The sequence below is a fragment of the Quercus suber genome, unplaced genomic scaffold, assembly GCF_002906115.3.
Source record: "Quercus suber isolate HL8 unplaced genomic scaffold, Cork oak 2.0 scaffold_1170, whole genome shotgun sequence".
Taxonomy (NCBI): domain Eukaryota; kingdom Viridiplantae; phylum Streptophyta; class Magnoliopsida; order Fagales; family Fagaceae; genus Quercus; species Quercus suber.
The window spans coordinates 53406-73094 of record NW_027070569.1 but is presented as its reverse complement, the minus strand read 5'-3'; the positions used below and the strand labels follow the sequence as shown (position 1 = coordinate 73094).

The 19689-nt window shown below is 35.8% G+C and overlaps 2 protein-coding genes across 2 annotated transcripts; one reads left to right on the top strand and one right to left on the bottom strand.

Moving 5' to 3' along the window:
- Window positions 1-5327, top strand: LOC112036657 (E3 ubiquitin-protein ligase RGLG5; the record flags this gene model as incomplete). The annotated part of the gene is given in 11 exon segments (XM_024069484.2): window positions 1-549; window positions 2239-2323; window positions 2397-2537; window positions 2633-2746; window positions 2869-2966; window positions 3199-3278; window positions 3347-3452; window positions 3550-3677; window positions 3775-4018; window positions 4188-4244; window positions 4370-5327. Coding segments are annotated over 11 exon segments (1425 nt in total). The 3' UTR covers window positions 4451-5327.
- Window positions 5328-6312: 985 nt separating this feature from the next.
- Window positions 6313-14708, bottom strand: LOC112036700 (mRNA export factor GLE1). The gene is made up of 15 exons (XM_024069529.2): window positions 14517-14708; window positions 14172-14339; window positions 13559-13711; window positions 13234-13348; window positions 12768-12916; window positions 12177-12348; window positions 11439-11643; window positions 11216-11325; window positions 10910-10980; window positions 10083-10164; window positions 9294-9368; window positions 8299-8382; window positions 7192-7323; window positions 6895-7017; window positions 6313-6805 (listed from the first exon to the last, which is right to left on the bottom strand). Coding segments are annotated over exons 1-15 (1908 nt in total). The 5' UTR covers window positions 14519-14708; the 3' UTR covers window positions 6313-6538.
- Between the last annotated feature and the right edge of the window lie 4981 nt (window positions 14709-19689).

The following is a 19689-nucleotide window of genomic DNA, read 5'->3' as shown; positions in this document are numbered from 1 at the left end:
TTTGGACTTTGTTCTATATTAGCGGGTAGAAAATTCATATCTTTTCTCTGTTGTCATTCTAGTTGCAAGACACTTGTTGTGTCAAGTTGTTTGTGTCCTTTTTGAATACACCAAGGTTCAGAAGTTGCCAAGCATTTGTATTTTGCTTGGAAATGAGGTTGTTGACCTAAACTTTGAGTCTTGAAGGTCAAGTTGCAAATGAACAATAAATAGATTGAATTCAAGTTTGTGTTTGTGAATTATTATATTTTTTTGAAGATGGGTAGTAAAATTTCGAAAGGGTCAGGTAGGAGAGAGTTTACATCATATGGGTCTGGGAGTTCTTCAACATATAATCAACAATATGGGTATCCTCCACAAACCCCATATCATCAGCAGAGTTCATATAATTATACGCCACAGCATCAACATGGGCCACCACCAGCATCTTCTAGTTATGGATCCCAAGCATCTTTTAATTATGGGTCAGAGATACCAGTGGCACAACCGCACAGAAAACCGGATAGAAAATACTCGAGGATTGCTGATAACTACAGGTCCTTAGATGAGGTTAGACCCATATGCAGTATTTATGTTTGTGATTTTCTCTATTACTTTAAAGACCATCTTTTTTTTTTTTTGGTGTCTTGTATGGAATTTTGGTACCAATACAAATTGCCTATGCACTTTACAATCTTGAAACATAAAATGAGAAGAAGTTTCCAGAAAATTTTACATGTGTTATCTATATATTAGTATGTGCGTGCTCGATCCAAAGATTTTTAAGCATGGTCAAACAAGTAGAATATATTGTGTTTGAACTAGAGGTGACAATTAAAGCCTTGTTGCCTCTCAGTTTGTCAACATAAGTATATTCCGAGATATTAAAAGTGTGTGAACGGACCATAATAGGAGTGCTTTCAATTGTCATGTGAAACTTTGTGGGAATGAGAATTACAGATGAGAGGAAAGGAAAAAAAAGCTTCTGTTATTTATTTTATTGTTTTTTTTTTCCTCCAGTTAATTGAAGGATTGAAATCTTGGAGAGTATAGGAGACATGTATATGTACATCCTCAGGTTTTTGTGTTAAACTATTTCTCTTTTGGGAAAATTATTAAAATCTTTGATTCTGATATGTGTTTAACAATTCCCATCTGAGATTCATTAAATCTCTGGATGTTCAAATCTTTTCTCTCTTAAAGATTTAAAAACATTAACTTACCTCTTCTATTGTATTTCTGACATGAATTTATAGATCCAAGAATTTTTTTTTTTTTGGAGTTGGGGGTTGGGGGGGGGGGGGTGTGGATGGAGGAAGAAGAAGAGTGTTTACTTTTTTAAATTTGTACTTTGCTCAATATTAAGTACTTTTCCCACTTGTTCTCCCCAATTATATCTTTCCCTGTGACAACTATAGTTCCATGGCTAAGAGGCTTTTGAGAGAGTATCTTGTGAGGCGGTTTATACGGCATCTTTCTTACCCTACAAATCTGCAGGACTCATATATTATGAGGGGCGCACTGTATAAGCCAGTCTCATAAGATAATTTGTCCATGTCTCTCTCTCTCTAGCTATGACAAGAAATTGTACTCTCATAGCATTTTAACAATGGTAAACCTCTGGCTGCTTGATTTTCTCAGCCCCTGCCTTAAAGTTAGGGAGTTGTAAAAGTAACCCTTGGCTTTTCGAGTTTTGTACTTGTATTAAGCTGGAAAGTTATATTTTGGCCGATAGCTTTGAAACCTGTCATTTATTTCTGAAGTCAACAACTGGAAATTGTGACCTGTAGTTTCTTCAGTCGGATGAGGTTTCCATGCTCTATTCCTTGAAATATTATTACCATTTGCTTTCGGCACTACTTGCATTTGATTATGCTGTTGAGAGGTGAAAGATTTTTTTTATTTATTTTTTTTCCTAGAGTTCCCATAATTGCTTCCTTCAGATCTTCAAAATTAGGACAAATGTGATTATAATATCAATTGTTTGAGCAGTTGCATGCCTCTTGTATCAACAAATCAATATTAAAAAATTCTGGTAAATAATCAGCTATGACTATTTTAACTAGGAGCTGGCCCTGTTCTGGGAAAAACATTTAAATTAGGCTTGTCTCTTCAATAAGAGCCAGCTCTAATTGCCAGTAGTAAAATATGGCATGATAACCAAATAATGTATCATTTTATGCACTTGGCAGTCTTGATTGCCAAATGATTCGCAAAGTTTTCATCCTCTTGATGATTAATGAGAATGATTGACCGCAGGTTACTGCTGCTCTTGCAAATGCTGGCCTGGAGTCTTCTAATCTAATTGTTGGTATTGATTTCACAAAGAGTAACGAGTGGACAGGTTCAACCTCATCTCAATGCTTATAAGTTTTATATCTTGGCATGCAGTGTGCTTATATTTTTTCATAATTTAGGTGCTAGGTCATTCAACCGACGAAGCTTACATCACATTGGAAATGGTCAAAATCCCTATGAACAAGCAATATCAATTATTGGAAAAACTTTATCTGCTTTCGACGAGGATAACTTAATTCCCTGTTATGGATTTGGAGATGGTAATTTCATATGAAGCATGGTCTTGAACATTTTTTTTATCTTGATATAATGTTTGGACTGTAATGATGTTAATTGTGTTTACATATTTTGGCAGCATCAACACATGATACAGATGTCTTCAGTTTCTATCCAGACGAGAGTCCTTGCAATGGATTTGAGGAAGTGCTGACGCAATACAAAGAAATTGTCCCTAACCTTCGACTTGCAGGTGCTGCATCTGTTCATCCCAGTGACCTATATATATATATATATATATTCTATTCTGTGTTCTTGAAATTCAACCAATAGGTTTTTAGTGCACCTTCTTACTATTTTTTCACTTGATGGCAGGGCCAACATCTTTTGCTCCAATTATTGAGATGGCCATTACAACTGTCGAGCAAAGTAGTGGCCAGTACCATGTTTTGGTGATAATTGCTGATGGGCAGGTAATTCACCTGAACTTCAGATTTGTTTTTTGGGTGGTCCAAAATGAAATTTAGCTTTCTGTGCAATTCAGATTTGAGGTTATCTGACTACTATATCCTTATTTCTGTCCTCCCAAGCAAAAACATGTGTCATGCTTTGCTAAAGCTGAACAAGTTTATTTTAGTATGAGGATTCCTTTATAATAATATCAATATTAGGACTTGAGCCTCACAGAACTGCCTGCTTTGTTAGGTAACAAGAAGTGTTGATACTCAGCGTGGCCAGCTCAGCCCACAAGAACAAAAGACGATAAATGCAATTGTACAAGCAAGGTAAATATTTGATAACTTAGTACTGATGGTTGCCGACCTGCGTTTCTCATATGATAATTTAATTGCAGTGAGTATCCTTTGTCAATAATTTTGGTGGGGGTTGGAGATGGGCCTTGGGACATGATGAGGGAATTTGATGATAACATCCCTGCTCGAGCCTTTGATAATTTCCAGGTAAGCAATGATTGCTGATTTAGTTACCAAGATTTTGATGTCATGTCCTTGAATATGTACTTAATTGGAAAGGCATGCTTTTTATTTGTGCATGTAGTTTGTCAATTTCACAGAAATCATGTCAAAGAATGTTGATCCTTCTAGAAAAGAGACTGAATTCGCCCTTGCAGCCTTAATGGAAATACCTTCTCAATATAAAGCAACTATTGAGCTTGGGTTATTAGGGTAATGTTTGGATTTTAATATTTAAGATTTTTCAGGTCCAGTTTTTATGCATAGTTATGTAGAAATTAACATTCACTTTTTCCCATTGTTAAAGCAGTAGACAGAGGGGAAATGCTCCAGAGAGGTTTCCTCTTCCTCCACCTCTTTATGGTGTGAATTCTAGCAGCAACTCGAAAACTCAGCGTTCAAGCAGCTTCCAGCAGCGCACAAACAGTTTTCAGCAGCGTTCAAATAGTTTTCAGCAGCGTGCACATCCTTATAGCGGGTATGATCCTCCTTATACTGGATATGATTCACCAGTTGAAACAGCTCCATCATCGAGTTCTCATTATGACAATCAGGTATTTTGAGTGTTCGCCAAAAAGTAAAATGCTTTGTTTTCATTAGGTATTCCTTCCTTGCATGGTTATTAAGGAAATAGATAACAGTTGCTGTTGTGCTTAGTATTTTTGTCATCACCACCAACACCAACACCAAGATTACTAATCTATTTGTGGTGAACTTATACAGGTTTGCCCCATTTGTCTTACTAATGCAAAGAACATGGCCTTTGGTTGTGGACATCAGGTAAACTACACTGCATTTATTTGCTGTTTTATAGGGACCTTGAGGTTAAATCAAAGAACCATATTTACATAATATATTTTCTCTCTCTCCGTTTTTAATAGTTTCCTTTCACTTTTATGTGGCAGACTTGTTGTGAGTGTGGGGAAGACCTTGATGTGTGCCCGATTTGCCGGCGTGCAATTGAGACTAGAATTAGGCTCTACTAATCAGCTTTTCTGCACGTCTCTGAGTCTATTTCTTCTCTCATGTGTTTGGTTTGTTAAGGCAACAATTGTGCATTAGACACAACAAAGCTTTAGCTTGAAGAGCGTCTTTATCAACAGAAAAAGTTTTCTCCAAACCAGGTTGGAGGAATTACATGGCGGTTCAGAAGATCATCCGTGTGTTTTAAATCTTGCAATTCATTAAATCATTTAAACACATGAGAGAAGTACAAGTGAATAGTCTTTTGAGATACGATGTACTTGGTTGGAGGAACTTTCCTCCAAACAGATTGAAAAATATGTCCAATTTGAATGATTTTAGATGACCTCTATCAGAGACGGAGAAATTTTGGGATGTGCATTGTGCTCTATATCTTGGCCGGTGTATTCATTGGGCTAAGACATTCTGAAGTATTGCATTAGTCTTAGCGTGAGATCAAGACAAGTGGGGTTATCTTGATGAGAAAAGAAAAATTTTCCGAAGGTCATTTGAAAAACTGGCCAGCAGAGTCTCTTTTCCATTGAATCTTCTGCTTACTGCTTTATACAGAAGCTGCTTAATTAAGAACTATAACAAATTAGGATATGATTTGCCTGTTCAGGCCTGTTGATAGAACGAGTTAGGCAAAGTTCATTTTTATTTTTTATTTTTTATTATTCTTTTTCTCCCTTTTTGGTAAGATGATTTCGTTTCCGTCTTTGTTTTTATATTTTGGTTGTAAGCATGTATACTAGCGAGGAATGTAAAACTAAGATCCAGTTTGATAGCCAGATTCGTTCGTGATTTGATTTAATTTTGATGTACATGAATTTCAGTTCAGGATTGTAAAGACAATATTTGAGTTTTAGGATATTGGTACTTGGCATCTCTGCTTTTCAATGTGTGATAATTCCATGCGTGTTACTTACAATAGGTGGTTGCTGTATGATAGTGAAGACATTAATGACACAGCTCCCTCATATACAGAAATGTCGGGAATACGCCTGTACAACAAGAAAATGATGACTTGTAACTTTTGATGCATGATTAGCAAAACGTAGGATGCCCTTTATTAACGTCTAATTAGAGGAAATTAAGGTAATGTGACTACTATCATCTCTAAAACTTAAGCATATGCTCCTGTTTTTGTATCTATAACTCGATGAACATCAGGTCCTGCGCCAGACTTGGACCTACTCCATCACATAATCTAGAAAAGAGTCCCACTTTTGTGAGGAACTCAGCATGTCGTAAAATAAAGGTTTCAAAAGTCTAGTCACAAATGATTTCACAAATTATCAATGTGACAAGTGAATGTGGATCACAAACTATCAATGTGACAAGTGAATGCGGATCAAAAAGTGGTGGTGTCAATAAAAATAGGTAAATTCAACTGTTGTGAAATTTATTGTGAAAAATGATTTGCTATAACATCACTCATAAATAGGTTACATTTGGGACCCCGAAATCCTTGGGAACAGCCAATTCGAATGAGAAATTGCAATATGGATGAACAAGTAAGACGATAGGATTTGACCATTTAGAATTTATTCGAATGAGAAATTGCAATATGGCTGAACAAGTGAGGCGATAGGATTTGACCATTTAGAATTTTCTGAAAAGGCCTATGCATGTGAATTTGAACGTGAGAAAATTCGCCAACTTAATTACAGTAGAAGGAAGCGTGAAAAATTATAATTGCTGATGAACAATTTAAACAATATATATGGTTTTCATATTTTTAGAAGTAACATGAAAATTTCATTAATAAAAGGAGAAACCTAATAGCATTGGAAGGAATCCGTCATAGAGTTACAATATGACAGTCTATATCTTAGCCCCAAAAAAACAAGACTGTCTTTAAAATATACCAAAGGAGAAGAGATGTTATGAAACTCATTAGGCTACTTATACGAAGTTCAAACTGAACAGCAGCTGATAAAATTGTAACCTTCTGATCATTATCAATGGTTACACAGCTGAGCAAAGATACAACATACATATTTTTTTTTTTTTTTGGTTTTGAGAAACTGATACAACGTACATAAGTGACTACAAAAGAACTTTCACCCCCTAAGACCCAGGTGATAAATCTAGATTACTAATAAATACTAGTAATATCTACCCGATGACCGGTGGTAATCTGGATCTGGTCCTTCTGGAATACTAACAGTTGAAAGCAAAGAACTTTGCAGGGCCCTTCCTACTGGCTCCTTAAGGAATCTCTTATCCTCCAAGTAGGATTGAATCTCCAGAATGGTTGCATTTAACCCTGGATCTTCACATGCTTTCAATTCTTGCAGAAAGTTGTTCGAGATGTTGCTCAGTACCTTCATGAACTGTGATTTATATTTTCTGAAGAGAGCAAACCCTGCCATCTGTAAAAACATACATATTTATTTTTTGACTTAAAAGGGCTTTCAAATATTGTTTTGCAAATATGCATTATGTTTCTCTATCAACTTACCTTCAGGAAGGCACTCAGTGCTACCGCTGTATATCTATTGGCAGGCAAAGTATTTAAGAACCTTGCAATCCATGCCCAGCCTTCTTTCAGGCCATGTGTGTTCTGGACACCCTGTACCTCTGTCTGCCAAAACAATCATTCTTGGTAAAAAGCTTTTTCTTTCAGGAATGAAGAGACAAAGGAAAGGTGGACAATAGTACCATGTCAATAAAGCTGGGGTTTTATATATATCCCATTGCTAAAAATAAAGAATTTCAACACCTCAAAATTCAAAACCATAAGATCATAGTTACAAACCTGAATTAGAGCTCCATACAATTCCATGTAGGATGCTAACCGTGTCAAATAGTCCTTAGTGCTCTCAAGCTTTCTGTCAATTACTCGGTATCCAAGAGCCTGATAATAAGCCTCTTCACATTCAAATGCCGACTGTAGTAAGAAAATATAATAATTAAAGCTCCATAAATTAGCTGCAGAATAATAAACAAAAACAGCAGTAACAAACAATAGGCCAAGAAATTGAAACTTTCAACATTGGCAATTTATTGGATTGGTCATAGACTAGAAAAAAATAATTCAGAAAATTAAGATAAATTTGGCCAAATTCAAACTCTCCCAAGCCGTACTTGGACTATTTTCAACATGTTAGATTTGGGAAAATAACTACGTGTGTGTGTAAAATTTACCATTCAATTCAAAATATAAAATCTGCCACTCCACTAAAAAAAAATTAAGTGAAAAGAATGTTTACAAGGGAAATAACAAGAAAAGAAAGAATGGAAATATGGAATGAAAATCAAGTTATTCACTTGTTCACATAACTATTCAACATTCCACAGTGACCATCAAGGATCAGCAGTGATAACAGATCACTATTTGGTTCTCTACTATATCCAGTTTTAATCAGTACTCTCACTCAGGCCTTTTCTAGTCTATTATAAAGCAGGAACATTTACATCAGATGAGACTTTTAAGTAGTTAAACCATATGTAAAAATCACATTGATTATTGAACTCAGAAATTCTCCTCTATCAAAAATTTCAATCAATTTTGCAATTTTTGACAATTAGGAAGAACAAAACTCCAAAACTCATACTTAATATCTAGCAGATAATGATTTATTGGTAATTTACCCCATATCAACCATTCATAGGTCAAGAAAGCATGCAAAATAAGGATAAATAAGGGTGCTCCTTTTTTCTTTTTCCTCTAAATGCAATTTTTTTATTGGTAATTTACACATGCATCGGTAGGTCTTGAACCCATGGCTTCGTCTAGATGCAATACTAACGTGACATGACATGACAAATTCCTTAAAAACACAGTCAAAGTCAAACACAAAATAACCATAGCATGACACTACAAAACATCAATAAATGGCTTCTTCGAGTTGATAAACATCACCTCTGAGTATGTTATATGCTTTGGAACACTGTAAATGCAGGCTCTGTGGAACTCAGCTAGAAGAAGATCCATTGCATGTGGAACCTGATTCATATATAACAAAAACATAAGCAAATAAATGTAATTATGTACAAGAGCCGCAGCTAGGTTTAATTCCTCTTCTGACCTAATTAATGACCTGATATGACTTTCAGACTAATGACTCAGAAATCAGAATGTAGGTTGGTTCAGCATCGCAACCTATTCAGCAATTTGCAGAGAAAATTCTATATCCTTCAGTAAATTCAGAAACCAATGTGACTAGAATGATGAGGAGTTACTTTGGTATGACAAAACCAGATTATTACATAAATACAAATTTCAAGGAAAGGGCCATCCAATTGCTTTCTAAAAACACACCTGCATGCAGCAAAAGTAAACACAGATAGGAAGAAACAATATGCACCTTCCTTGTGATTAGGATTTACAGTGATTCCAATGATTGGTGTGAGAGCTTGTAAAAGATCTGTGTCTGATTGTCTATTTCAAGATGTATAAAACTATAAATGACAAAAGAGCTACATTGTGAAGGCTATCCTCCTCCGTCATTTGAACCAAATTCATGAACTTCAAAACCTTTCTTCCAATTGAATACAGAAAGAAAGCCTTCCATGAAGGCTTCTAGAATTTGTTTCATTGAGATATCCCTAAAATGCATCAAAATCAAACCCTAGCCACAACCAATTACACCATTCCTATTTGTACCAACCTGATATGACCCCTGGCAGATGAGCATACTTTTTTTTAATCTCATGCGTAAATAATAACCTAAAAAGCAGTAGTCCTCAACGTTGCAATATCTTGAAGTTTTGAAACAAGTCCTTTAATTTTACAATCTTTGAGTAGCATCCTAATGCGTAGAAGAATGCAAAACACAAGAGCATCCAACAGCCACTAACCAATGATCTCATTAACGAAAATCCAGCCCCAAACACAATGAATAAAATGTGTTTTACCTGTGAGGTAACAAGAACAATGACATGCCCACACGCAAAAGCGTCAGTATTAGGGCTTGTGCAACGGGAGACAACCTGTAATGTTAAAATTGGGAATAATATTATCTCTTTAAGTTTATTGTCTTCTTATAAAAAACATAATTAAAAGAATTTACTGTCAATATCCTGTAACAGAAAACTTTCAGTTTGAATTTCACTAGAGCATGATAGTCAGAATGTCCAAGACCATCAAATGTAATGACAAAAAATTATGAACTGAAGAGCTTCTCAATAGTGACTCCAATGTTGTATTAAAATAAGAGGAAACAAGTATTTAAATCCTATCATCAGATATCTCATACTATTAAGACTCTATATGGTAATATTAAGGAGCAGTTGCATCTCGTTTGGTATGTGTCCATATATAAGAAAACTGTTAAATGTTTATTCTCTAACTCCATGCATGGGCTCATAGTTGTTAGAACTGAACTTCTAGACTTGGCTAACCCTAATTTCTGAATTCTACATTATTTATTGTTTCAATGTGTATGGTTACAGAGTATAATGATCTAATTCTAAATGTTCTTTTTAAACTTTTTTTTAAAAGTTGTTTTTAAACTCTTTCCAGATACCAAATAAAATCCCATATTTTCCAACTTTAAGCTTGTTTAACATGCATGTTCCACTTATAAAAAAAAATGCATGTTCCAGAACTTTCCGTCTAGTTCTTCCATTCTTTGAACAATCCAATCTAAAAATGAATCTAGGTAGAACACAAAAGCATGTCTTTGGCCAGATTCATGAAATTACCAGCTTTGCAAATGCTGCCACCATGACAGATTGAGGGCAATGAGGATCATTGAAAATCTTAATAATTTCACGTGACTTTTCACTGCAAGTGGTAAATCAATACAAACAAGATCCAAAAGTATTAGTTACTTTTGTGGTGAAGAATTACAACCAAATTGAATGCCATGAATAAAACCAGAATTTGAGTTCTTTAACAATGAAGCTTAAGGAAGAATTCTTAATATGCTACCATGCCAAAAGCCATATAGTGTCTTAGTTCATGCTGACTATAACAGAAAACATGCAACTAGACAGAAATCATCTCAAAAATAGGAAACACCCTCACTCTATCTAAAGAGGCTGAAGCAGCAACTACAAACTTCACTAATGAGTGACAGATCATAAATAAGCCAGTGTGATCAGTAACAATCACTTCATTAGTTCAAAGCCATGAATAATACAATGATTAGAAAAGAGAGAGGGGGGGGGGGGGGGGGGAAGGAAAATGGCCAAAAGGGCAACAATGATTAGAAAAGAGAGAGGGGGGGGGGGGGGGTGGAAGGAAAATGGCCAAAAGGGCTGGCACTTAATTTACTAGTCTGACCAGCTAGTCTGGTCCAATGCAGTCCAGGGCAGAAGTCCACTCTAAAGGCAAGCAAAAACTAAGTCCTTCATATCAGTGACATGTCATGATTGTCTGGGGTGAAGGGCAAACATTGATAGCAGTTTCATACTCATCATGATAACATAATTTAGGTACAGTAATACAGATAATACAGGAAAACCAAAAACTTTCATTGATAATGCAATGTTTCACTAGATTGAAGTGAAACTCAAATCAATCTCACCGGACAACCTCCGTTGATCCACTTATTTGTCTTATCAACCTACCAATAAGCTTTTCATAGCTGCTCAAATCCTGACAAAAAATAAGACCATGTCACCTACTGAAATAAAGGAAGCAAGTCACTTAGCCTATAACTTAGACTTCAGTAATATAACTGACACAAAATAAGAGTCTAATCTACAATAACAGTATCCAGGTGTGAGTAATAGCATTATCTTTTCAATATATACATCCAAAATAAAATTTAAGAAAACATTTATTCTAATTCCAATATTTCAAAACTTAATCCCTGTAGTGTTAGCAATACCTTATTATAATTCAACCTCAAAGCCTGGTTTCCTTCATCTACCTCTTTAAGTTTCTGTATTCTTGCCTGTTCTAAATTTAGAGCACTTTCTGCTGCCCAGAGTACATTACCTACCATCACGTTGCCAATTGGTGAGGGCAAAAGTATTAAATGAGACAATTCACTAAACAACACATGCAAAGTATGGTATAATCAATCTATCAAGTACTTGAAAAAAAATTACTTGCTGATTGTGATTTTTTTGCTGAATTAGCATTCATTTGGCGTCCTGCATCTTCTTCTTGTGCTGCCCTAGCAGCAACTCTTGTTGAGGTCTCAATTGCTTGCCTTTCTGCAGTTTCTTTCACAGCTCTTCTCTCAGCTTCCAAAGCTGCTCTTCTCTCAGCTTCCAAAGCAGCTCTTTTTGCTTCCTCGGCTCTAAGTCTGGCCTGCATTCCAATATATTTTTATTACTTATGAAGGATGATGGTATCTGCCTTGAAACGCTAATCTATACTAGAACTACTTTGTCACCAAGTGACCAGAAAACCAATTAATAGTAGTGGCAAACAAAATGCATTTGATGAAGAAATGGATACTTATTACAAAAAAATACAAAAGCACAAAACACAGGTGAGACGAATGTTTTCTTGCAGCAATATGGGACCCTAAACAATGCTCCAATCAAACAAACAAGTAGAAAGGCATGCACAGTAAGCATTTTGGGTTGGAAATAACCATGTGTTGTGTAGTTTAATGGAAAATGTTTGCATAAAGTGCAGAAATGAAGTCCCAGAAAGCAAAAAAGGCATAGAAAATGCCAAAGAGTTCCAGTTTTCCCATAGTCCAAGAGCCGTCACAATAATTCTGTTATGTATTTCAAAGGATATCTACGGGAGTAACATGTATAGAGGAGGACTAAAAAAACTAATATGAAAATGTTATCAGAAAAATGTGAAAGGACTGAAAGGTGCCAACAAACCTCAGATTCTGCTTTAGATTTTTCTTGGCGTATTTTTTCTTCTTGGAGAGCCTTTTCCCTTCTTTTGGCCTCTTCATAAGCTGCGTCACTTCTTATTTTTCTTTCTTCTATTTGTGATCTCAATTCATGGTCCCGCTGAACAGCAGTCAAGTGATTATCAAGTGCTTCTGCACTACAATGATTGTAAGAAATTATCAAAAAACATTTCTGGAACCTCCAAAAGAGGGAAGAATAGAAAAGGGGAAAACAAGCATCCATCAATCCACTAGGGAATGAGAAATGCACAACACAATTCCGATTTCAACTAACCATCCCTCCCTCCCTCTGTCATTTGTCTCTACTATCTTTTATAGAAACAAACAAAATTAAATCTATGAGAATGAAATTCATATAAAGGGGTTGAAATATCACCAACTATAAAGATTATATCATGCATGCATTTTACTTCATAGGTCTATTCTAAAGTAGTGGTAGGAAATATAATGTCACAGACAATGGTAGCAGAAAGACAACTACTGAAACTAGGATAATAAGCTCAACCATGTTGTTAAAATAAAGCATGCCATATCGTGAAATAAAAAATTGTCTTACATCTTGCGTTGGTATTGAGTATCAAGTTTCCTATCCATTTCATTTCTTGCTTCTCTGTATTTCTCAACTTGAGTAAGGGCAGAAGTAGACTTTTCACTTCCACTCCTTAAATCTGTCTCTAAGGCAGAAATTTTGTTCCTAATCTCCTCCTGCTCATCAATCGAAATACTATGTTTATGCACCAAGCAGAAAAGATTAACAAGACATTTACAAACAGACATAAATCAAAACATGGGTTTTTTTTGCTAGCCACGACAACTCAAAATGGCCAAACACAAGATAAATTCATTCATTTCTCTGCATCCAGGTTTAATACGAACTCATTCAATAGAGGATCATAATTTTCAAGTTGTTTCTAAAATAATACATAATGTAATGTATAATTTTCAATTTACTAGATAATATTGTGGAAAATATATCAATCAGCTTCATGAGCAACATTTACCGATCAAAAACAGGAAAATACCTTTTCTTCAAGGTGATGTTCATGGGTTAGCTCACACAAAGCACCTTCTACTATTCGCACTTCATCCATTAAGTAGGATTGGTCTTTAAAAGTCGACTCATCATCAGAATCATTACTGGCATTGGAAGGTAAAAATAAATGAACACCACCATTGAATATTTATTAGCAGAAAAAATATATCAATTCCTCCCATCTGAATGCATCATGTGTAATTAAAAAAAAAAAAAGAAGAAGATTTCCAACCAAATAAAATCCCATAAAAGAACATGTTATATCGTCAAACAAATTTTCCCATGTTAAAAGGAAAATAAGAAGAAGTTAGCACCTCAAATAAATTGCATCGCAATTGAACCGTGTTGCAGCCACCAAACTACGATCCTCCTCACCTTCACTGTCAGTATCGTCAATCTCATCCTCAAACACACGCATTATAAAAGGCTTACAACTTTTACCACTGCTCTTCCCATTGGAGAAATATCTAAACAGAGTTGAAGATGAAAAAAAAAAATCACAAATGAGTTGCATTAGTCACAAGTATATAAGCATCAATAAAAAGAACCCATTTTCCTAAAATGCAGATTAGTTCAGACAGTACTCACTAGTGCTTCTTAAATTATACTTGAATGGCACGAAATACAGAAACCATCTAATACAAAAAGTGAAAGACCCTTGAATTAAAACATACTCAGACAAGCAAAACAATCACAAATGAGTTGCATTAGTCACAAATCTATAAGCATCAATAAAAAGAACCCATTTTCCTAAAATGCAGATTAGTTCAGACAGTACACACTAGTGCTTCTTAAATTATACTTGAACGGCTCGAAATACAGAAACCATCTAATCCAAAAATTGAAACACCCTTGAATTGAATATCTCTTGGCATTACCCAATTACCCAAGTACAGTTATACAGAAAGCATTGAAAAATTGTGATACCTTGGCCTCGATTTCGCGAAAGGCGCAGGAACATTAGTAGAGGAACTGAGCTTTGTTTCCAATGAATTAAGCTCTGATAATAAAGCATCAAACTTCCAATTGGGTTCGGGGTCGATTGCCATTCCATCAATTCTTTGGGGACAACGAGGTTCCAACTTTATTACACCCCTAATTGTATACCAAAAAAAAAAAAAAAAACCCATTAATTAGAACAATGAGAAAAGCCTAAAATTGAATTGTAATCTTAGTTTTACGCAATGAAAAGTGTTTGAAATTCAGAGGTTTTATATTCGAATTTCAGGGTTCAGCTAAGCAGAGCGAAAGAGAAGAAAGCTTAGAACTTACATTATTGTTATTTGAAAACCTGAAGAAGTAGGAGGGATTCACGGTGAATGCTTCGGAAATTGAAGAGTTCGCAGAGTGATATAGTAATGAAGGATATCGGGTGCACTGGATTTCGTATTCAATGGAAGACGACGATAGACAGGGGCATAGCCAGGATTTTGCCTTGAGGGGGCCGAATTAGTACATTAGTCAAAACTCATATATTTACGTGTACGTATCTTTTTTTACGTGTACGTATCTGTGAGATAGAAAAGAGTTAAAAGAAATAAAGAAATAAGACTTAATGACTAAGAATGCTACCAAAATGATCTCTAACTTAAGCAAAACAATAAACTTTTAGCGACTTTTACATTTGAACATGTACAAACATAGTGCACTTTTGTTTACAAAAAAAAAAAAAAAAAGCATCTTGACAACTTTGTATTTTTTTTTTTTTTTTTTGTTTGAGTAAACGTGTGTTTTGTTGGATGAAGTCTACTTGAGAAATTAAAATATTGTAATTGTAAAGATGGTCATATTTCAAAAGGAATGCTATAAAGAAATTAACATTGTATGATGCATAAGACCCGCAACAAAATAAAACATATGACAATTGTTCCAGTCACTTGCTGTACCAAAGGCTAATGACTGAAGGGTAACTAATACTTTTACGTTGTTTTAGTCATTTTATATGCCATAATTTGCTAGACAACCCCACTTATCTAATTATTTTCATTACTTCCATATATTTACTTTCTATAATCCTAATAGTTCCATGCTTTGGATACGTCCAATTATCAACCAATAAGATTGAGACATACTTATGGTATAAGATATTTTTATCACTTGTGCTAGTTTGTCATTCTATGTAGTTTTGATAGATAATTGCCTTAGCTCTTTGATCGATCATACAAAAACAACATATTTCAAAGGGGAAACCACTAAAACTAACATTAGACTAGGTATGTGAATTTTTTTGGAAGGGCCAATTAAACATATGCACGGGCCAGCTTGTTTTTGTATAGTATTATATAGGGGTTTCAAAAACTTGGGGGGGGGGGGGGGGGGCTTATGTGTGCCTCCACCCCTGGATAGATAGAGCTGTTGATTTAGGAATTTGGGTTTTATTTATTATTTGATTTTTTATTATTACTAGGATATCCTATTTTTTTGGTAAAAGTCTTTTTAATTTTTTTAAGGAATAAAAAAAAAAAAAGCAATGTGGGGTTGTTTATTTATTTATTATTTTTGTTTAACTTGTTTTCTATTAAAAAAATAGTAAACATATAGTTGCTTTGAAGAAGTAGTTAGTGAGAGAGTAATCTAATTTTGTATGAAATATTTTAGGTAAGAGTTAGAGATATATTTTAAAGTGTTATCCTTAAATTTTGTCCATACTTAAACATAGGGCATAGGGGTATTTTGGAACAAAAAAAAATGTTTAGTCTAAACAGGGGAAGTCTATTAAATAACAATATAGATAATCATAAACTCACTTAGCTTTTTTTTTTTTTTTTTGGAAATTGCTATGAACTATCAAAGAACCAAAAAATGGTTTTAAAAATTGCTACATCCATGGTTTTAAAAACCAGGCGCACCTAGTGATTTTTGAAATTTCTACATCCATAGTTTTAAAAATCATCAAAGAACCAAAAAATGGACCGATTCTTGACCAGTTTTTTGCTAATTTTCCCAGTTTTTACTAGACCGATTCCATGTCTAGTTCAACCAATTGAATCGGTCGGTCTAGTTCGATTTTTAAAACAGTGGCTACATCACAATATTTTTACAATAAATTATAAGTGGTAAGTTATTATTGTTTCTAATTTGAATCTCACCACTTAAATTGATTTTTTTGCCCATCACTAAAAGCCAATAATAACTTGTTATTTAGGATTTGTTGTGAACGTTATGGACATAGAATTTCTCGAAAAATAGAATGAAAATTATTATCATTACTTTTTTAATTTAAAGGATCTAATAAAATGGTTAATTGTTTCACATTGTTTAAGAGATTGTGCTGTGTTGTGTTGTTTTTAGTATGATTTGCCTCAATCTCTCCTTTAAAGTTATCCACGCTTTCGAGTGAAGTTTTATGATGACCTTTGTGTGAAAACCCCATTATTTAATTGTAAGATGTCTTCCACACCATCCCCACATTGCATATCTTCAAGCATTTCTATGGAGAGGTTCAAGGTTCAAATCCTCTCACCACTGACTATCATTTTCTTTTCTTAAAAAAAAAAAAACTTACATAGAAGCTGTGGGAGAAAATGATTCGAGGAAATTCTAAGGCCATGGGCCTTATCCGAGGATGATCAAAGGCCCACAATATGTGTTAACTCAAGTCTGACACGTGGACCAAGACCAAGGAGGGAAGACATCAAGATCACTCGGAACCAAACTAAAACTGAAAATAAAAGGTCTGAGGAAAGAATGCTAACTGGCCCATCAACCAAGGATCCCAAGGAGCAAATGCACCTCGGGAGTTTCTTATGTAACTCCTTGCACCAGAAAGTAAAGCTCTAAGGAGGACAACAGAGTCATGCAAGCAACAGAAGGAGGAAATATCTGGGAAGGTGGCTGCCACCTCCATATTTAATGCATTGTACCAACTGAACTAGCTGCATTTATGAGGAAAAGACACTTGAACAGTGACTCCACAACTCACAGCTCTCTCTATCACCTCCAAAAGGGTCCTGATGGGACAAGTATCCAAATTATTTCCCTAAGATGTACAAATGGAGGGCTAAGATGCAATGAAATGGGCTGTATAAGGAAAGGAAACCCTTTGAAAAAGGGGATGAACATTCTATAAGAGAAAAGATAGAGAGAGAACTAAGGATCATACTGTAAAAATATTAGCCTTGATTGTTAATGAGAAATCTATCCGTAAACCTACCTGAGGAAGAATTTATACTGAATTGGTGCTTCTTTCATTCATATTAATCTCTTTAGTCCTATTGTCCCTAAGCTTATGATTCCCTTAGCATTGTAGTTGATTCGAAAGTCCACTCTCTTACAAATTTATTGCACTGAGCTTGAATAATTGGGAGCCACTACTCTAAGTGGACTCGAGCTTCTCTTTGAGTCCTTACAATTGGTGCCGTCTATGGGAATCACCTAGAATCTTCGTTATTCAAGCTTTCCTTGTAAAAATAAATAAATGTAAAATTCCAGGCAAAATAGGGAGGAGTTCGTTGGTTCGCAGCTCGTTGACCATTTTGTTAGCCCGGAGTGAACGAGAGATCAAGAGGCTAATCGAACTCTTAGTGTCTAGGTTGAAATGGATTACACAAACCATACTAGTAGAAGTCAGTCGAGACTTGGAATTCATATTTCCCATGACCAGGAGACACAAAATCTTAGGTTGGAGATTGACCACTTGCGCAAGAAGCTGCACTGCAGGGTGCATGTTAGGGGAGACAGAATGCCCCCATCAAGCTCGGGATTTGATTTAGAAGACTGCAACTACAGACAGAGATCAAGGACTCCTCCTAGTTAGTCCTTCATTGCATCCTCACGTTTAGATAAGGAGGAAAGACACTGTAGGAGAAGAAGCAAAAGCTCACCTCCTAGGAATATGGGGAATGACGCGATGAGTAAAACTCTGCATTAAATTTCCAGGTCACCTTTCATATGCATAATTGATAGGGTCAAGCTCTCACACCACTTTGCCCAACCGACCTTTACCATTTACAATGGAAGGATTGACCCCATAAAGCATGTGAGTCACTTTAACCAAAGAATGGTCATTCATTCTAGAAATGAGGCCCTTATATGCAAAGTATTTCCCTCCAGCCTCAGGCTTGTTGCCATGAGATGGTTCGATGGGCTGGAAGAGAGTTCAATAAGCTCTTACAAGGAGTTGACTAAAGCTTTTGGTGCCAGATTTATGAATACTATAGAGTTCCCAGGCCTTTGGATTCCTTGTTATCCATGGCGATGAGAGAATGAAAGACCTTGAAAAAATAATTTGACAGATATCGGGAAATTTTTAACGAGATTGAAGGAGATTTTAAGGATGTGGCCATAAGAACCTTCAAGGTAGGGCTTCCCACGAGCCATGACCTGGGAAAGTCATTAACCACGAAACCCACTCAGAGTATGCACCAGCTTATGGATCGTATTGATAAGCATAAGCAGGTTAAGGAGGATCAGGTGTAAGGAAAGGGAAAGACCAAAATCTTCCCTCCAAAAAGGAGAGATCCTCAACCTGACGGGTAGGGCCATAATCGACCCAGGAAAGACTTCATCAATCAGCCATCGCGAGCTAATACCCAAGTGGTCAACTCAGAATTCAAGGAGCCGGTATATCAGATCCTTGAAAAGATAAAGAATGAGCCTTATTTCAAATGACCCAATAAAATGGGAAAGGACCCATCCAAGCATAATCAAAGTCTCTATTGCCAAAACCACCAAGACTAGGGACATACCACAGAGGATTGTAGAACTCTACATGACCATTTGGAGCAGTTGGTCAAGGCAGAGAAGTTAAAGCAATTCATGCACTAGCCTTCCGGGCAGGAAAGTTAGGTCGGACAAGGATACAAAAGAGAAGCTATTTCTTGACCATCATTAAAGACTATCAACATCATCTTTGTCACCTCGAGCCGAGATGTAGGTCCCTCCTTTAGAATCATGTCCGTAGCATCAAGGCCAAACCCCGAGGAGCAAGTCCGACAATCCAAGAGAGTTAAAGTAGAAATACGGCCAACCTTGGGTTTCTCGGATGAAGATAAGATTGGAACTTTCTAACCCTATGATGATGCCCTAGTAGTGACCCTCCGCATTGGAGGATATGACGTGAAGAGGGTATTAGTGGATCAAGAAAGTGGGATTGAAATTATGTACTCAGATTTGTATAAGGGGCTGAACTCGAAGCTTGAAGACCTAAGCAAGTACGATTTCCCTCTAGTGGGATTTGACGAAAGAATGGTGACTCCCAAGTGAATGATTAAGCTGCCTGTACAGACAGGGGACGAAGTGGTCGATATGGAATTCATTATGGTTGATGCTTACTCTACCTACATAGTCATTCTAGCAAGGCCTTGGCTCCATGCTATGGGAGCAGTATTTTCAACTTTACATATAAAGGTTAAGTATTCCATTGAAAGGCAAGTTGGGGAATTGGTGGGAAGTCAAAAGATGACCAGACAATGTTTGGTTGTAGCTATCAGGCACTAGTCTGTAG

What these genes read in the sequence shown, in the direction of transcription:
- LOC112036700 (XM_024069529.2), bottom strand. An exon ending in TTCGCGAAATCGAGGCCAAG is followed by an intron (nt 13,712 to 14,171) that starts GTATCACAATTT and finishes AACTCTGTTTAG; the next exon opens with ATATTTCTCCAATGGGAAGA. An exon ending in TTGTTCTTGTTACCTCACAG is followed by an intron (nt 8,383 to 9,293) that starts GTAAAACACATT and finishes TATATGAATCAG; the next exon opens with GTTCCACATGCAATGGATCT.